Source organism: Mus pahari, chromosome 6 (assembly GCF_900095145.1).
Source record: "Mus pahari chromosome 6, PAHARI_EIJ_v1.1, whole genome shotgun sequence".
Classification (NCBI taxonomy): domain Eukaryota; kingdom Metazoa; phylum Chordata; class Mammalia; order Rodentia; family Muridae; genus Mus; species Mus pahari.
In genome coordinates this window covers 66,167,152-66,170,464 of record NC_034595.1, presented here as the reverse complement: position 1 = coordinate 66,170,464, position 3,313 = coordinate 66,167,152, and the positions used below count along the sequence as shown (strand labels likewise).

The 3,313-nt window shown below is 63.3% G+C and overlaps 1 protein-coding gene across 1 annotated transcript; it reads left to right on the top strand.

Annotated features, from left to right (window-relative positions):
- Positions 1-532: 532 nt before the first annotated feature.
- On the top strand, positions 533-3,098 carry Foxd2 (forkhead box D2). Its single transcript, XM_021200656.2, has one exon. The coding sequence runs from the start codon at positions 580-582 to the stop codon at positions 2,056-2,058; it is 1,479 nt and encodes a 492-aa protein (XP_021056315.1). The 5' UTR covers positions 533-579; the 3' UTR covers positions 2,059-3,098.
- Positions 3,099-3,313: the final 215 nt, after the last annotated feature.

The window sequence follows — 3,313 nt, the reverse complement described above, 5'->3', positions numbered from 1 at the left end:
CATAAGCTTTGACTTCCAGCGACTGAGCGCACTGAAGGTGGTGGCTCCAGGGAGCCACGGGGGTTGCGGGAGCTGCGAGGAGAAGGATGACCCGCCTCCAGCCAAGCGAGCCTAGCTCCCGCCACCGCGGCAGTTTGTTCCCGCCGGGCCCGGGAGCAGAGGACCTCTGCCCGCCCCCTTCCTTCCCCGCCCCACCCGGCCCAGGGAGCTCCGCCCCGGGACCACAGTTCTTCCGCCTTAGGCTGCCACCAGGCGGGAGGGACTAATCTCCCGAAGCCCCACTTATGTGTCTAGGAGCCCAGAAGCCCAGATTCGACCGAGTAACGGGCTGCTTCACTGCTCTTCTCCGGTGCCTGCTTTTCTAGTCCCGGGGCAGCACCGGTTGGGTGCGCCCTGCAGGGTGAAAGTCCTAGAGTCTCAACACCAGGGGGCGCTGAGGAGCTAGGGGACATCCCCTCCCTGTCCTCCGCCCCCTCCCCGCCCGCGCGCAAAACACCCTGGTCCGAGAGGCAGCACGGCGGAGCCGGAGCCGCGGGCCGAGCGGAGCCGGAGAGCGGCGGAGGAGGCGGCGGCGGCACCATGACCCTGGGCAGCTGCTGTTGCGAGATCATGTCCTCCGAGAGCTCCCCGGCCGCGCTGTCCGAGCCCGACGCAGACATAGACGTGGTGGGCGGCGGCAGCGGTGGGGGGGAGCTCACAGCCCGCTCCGGGCCCCGCGCCCCTCGGGACGTGCTCCCTCACGGCCACGAGCCTCCCCCGGAGGAAGCCGAGGCGGACGTGGCTGAGGACGAGGAAGAGTCGGGAGGTTGCTCGGACTGCGAGCCCCGCGCTCTAGCGCCCCGGGGGGCGGCGGTCGCAGCGGGAAGCCCGGGGCCCGGCGTGCAAGCAGCCCGAGGCGCAACGGGACCAGGGCCGGGACCCGGGCCGCCGTCGGGGGGCGCGGCGACACGGAGCCCTCTGGTGAAACCACCTTATTCGTACATCGCGCTCATCACTATGGCCATCCTGCAGAGCCCCAAGAAGCGCCTGACGCTGAGCGAAATCTGCGAGTTCATCAGCGGCCGCTTCCCCTACTACCGGGAGAAGTTCCCTGCCTGGCAGAATAGCATCCGCCACAACCTCTCCCTCAACGACTGCTTCGTTAAGATTCCCCGCGAGCCGGGCAACCCAGGCAAAGGCAACTACTGGACGCTCGACCCGGAGTCGGCCGACATGTTCGACAACGGCAGCTTCCTGCGGCGCCGCAAGCGCTTCAAGCGGCAACCTCTGCCGCCACCGCATCCACACCCGCATCCTCACCCGGAGCTGCTGTTGCGTGGCGGGGCTGCCGCGGCCGGGGACCCAGGCGCCTTCCTCTCGGGCTTCGCCGCTTACGGCGCTTACGGCTACGGCTACGGGCTGGCGCTCCCGGCCTATGGTGCACCTCCACCGGGCCCGGCCCCACACCCGCATCCACACCCGCACGCCTTCGCCTTCGCCGCCACCGCGCCTTGCCAGCTGTCAGTTCCCCCGGGCCGCGCCGCGGCGCCTCCACCCGGACCTCCGACGGCCACTGTCTTCGCTGGCGCGGCCTCGGCGCCGGCCCCTGCGCCTGCCCCGGGATCTGGCCCGAGCCCCGCAGGGCTGCCTGCCTTCCTAGGCGCAGAGCTGGGTTGCGCCAAGGCTTTCTATCCCGCGTCCTTGAGTCCGCCCGCAGCTGGCACAGCAGCCAGCCTGTCCACTGCACTCCTGCGTCAGGGCCTCAAGACGGACGCCGGCGGTGGTGCGGGTGGCGGGGGCGCGGGGACAGGCCAGAGGCCTTCCTTCTCTATAGACCACATCATGGGCCACGGTGGTGGCGGGGCCGCACCCCCGGGCAGCGGCGACGGTTCCCCGGGATCGCCATTCGCGGCAGCCGCAGGTCCTGGGAGTCAAGCCCAAGTCTTGGCCATGCTGACTGCCCCGGCCCTGACTCCGGTGGCTGGCCATATCCGCCTCTCGCACCCGGGGGACTCACTCCTGTCTTCAGGGCCCTCGTTTGCCAGCAAAGTCGCGGGCCTCAGTGGCTGCCACTTTTGACCGCACCGGGCTCGGGCCAGTTAGGCCCTCACTCCTTAACCTCTCTGGGGAGCTCGGCCGGTCCCAGCTGAATTCAGGGAGTCTATTTATGAAGAGTCTCCAGACCTAGGCCGTCGCGCACGATCGGGCACTTAAAGCTGCAAGCTCAGAATGTCACCGGCAGTTGGGACGAAGCGGGCTCCCCGGCTCCCCTGGTCTACGCAATAGGTTTAAAGCGGAGATAGCTTTTCTGTTTGAGCAGCAAAAAGGAGAGCAGGAACCTTCTCTGTGTCTTGCCTCTGCGCCTCTCACAGTCAGAGAATGCTTTGGCAGAGATACGCCTAATGCCTATCGGTTGTTGGATCGCGCCTGAATCATCTATGGCTTGAAAAAACCCACCGCCCCATTCCTTCTTCAACGTTGAGACCCGCTTGTCCAATATTATAATTTAAAGACATCTGTTATCTGCTTTGTGCTTAAGAGAAAATTTTTTGGTTCCTTTTGCTGTTCTTCAAGGAAGCTGGTTCCCTCCAAGCCTAAGGCAGGCTCTTCACAGTTGGGAAGCTAAGAGAAGTGAAACGGGGTCTCCACAATCCTTGAAGAAACCGCAGAGCCAATCCCTCCCCCCCCCAGGAAAATGTTTTCTCTCTGGTGTTTGGCTGTTTTTTAGGGAGCCCTGCTTTGGCTTTTCCCGTGGTCCATAGGCCCAGCCATCCAGGGCTAGCGGTCCTCTTGGCCTTCTCTGCCCCAGGCCCTGTGATATTTATTGTAGTTAAAGGCAGTGAGAGTGGGTGGGAGGAGAGGGTCTGGAGAGGTGGGAATTGGGTGGGCAAGGGCACAGAGCTGTGGCAGGGGGGGTCCTATAGTTGTGTGTAAATATCTGTACAGCGGGCTGCCCCCTCCCCCCACCCCCGAATTCTCTGTCCACTGGTGTGCATTGATTTAGACTTATCCACTTAGTGGAGACTCTGTGAAATCGTCTGATGGTCTGTATGGAAGAAAAAAAAATGTCTCCCTCTCCCTCTTCATTGGTGTCAATTGAATAAATGTATGTGAACTTAGCAGCAGTCACCGGTTCAATATGCTTGCCTGAACTCCCTTGTCATTGTCGAGGCTCTCCCAGAAGACCTCAAGCTCCCCAGCAGAGGGAGAGGGGAGAAAGAGCTAGATGTGAAGCTCAAAGCTAAGGAAGCTTTGAGCTAGTCAGATGGTGGAGGAGGCTCTGTACACTTCTGGGGCCTTCTGCTTCCAACTGGGCCAGGTCTCTGGAAGCCTC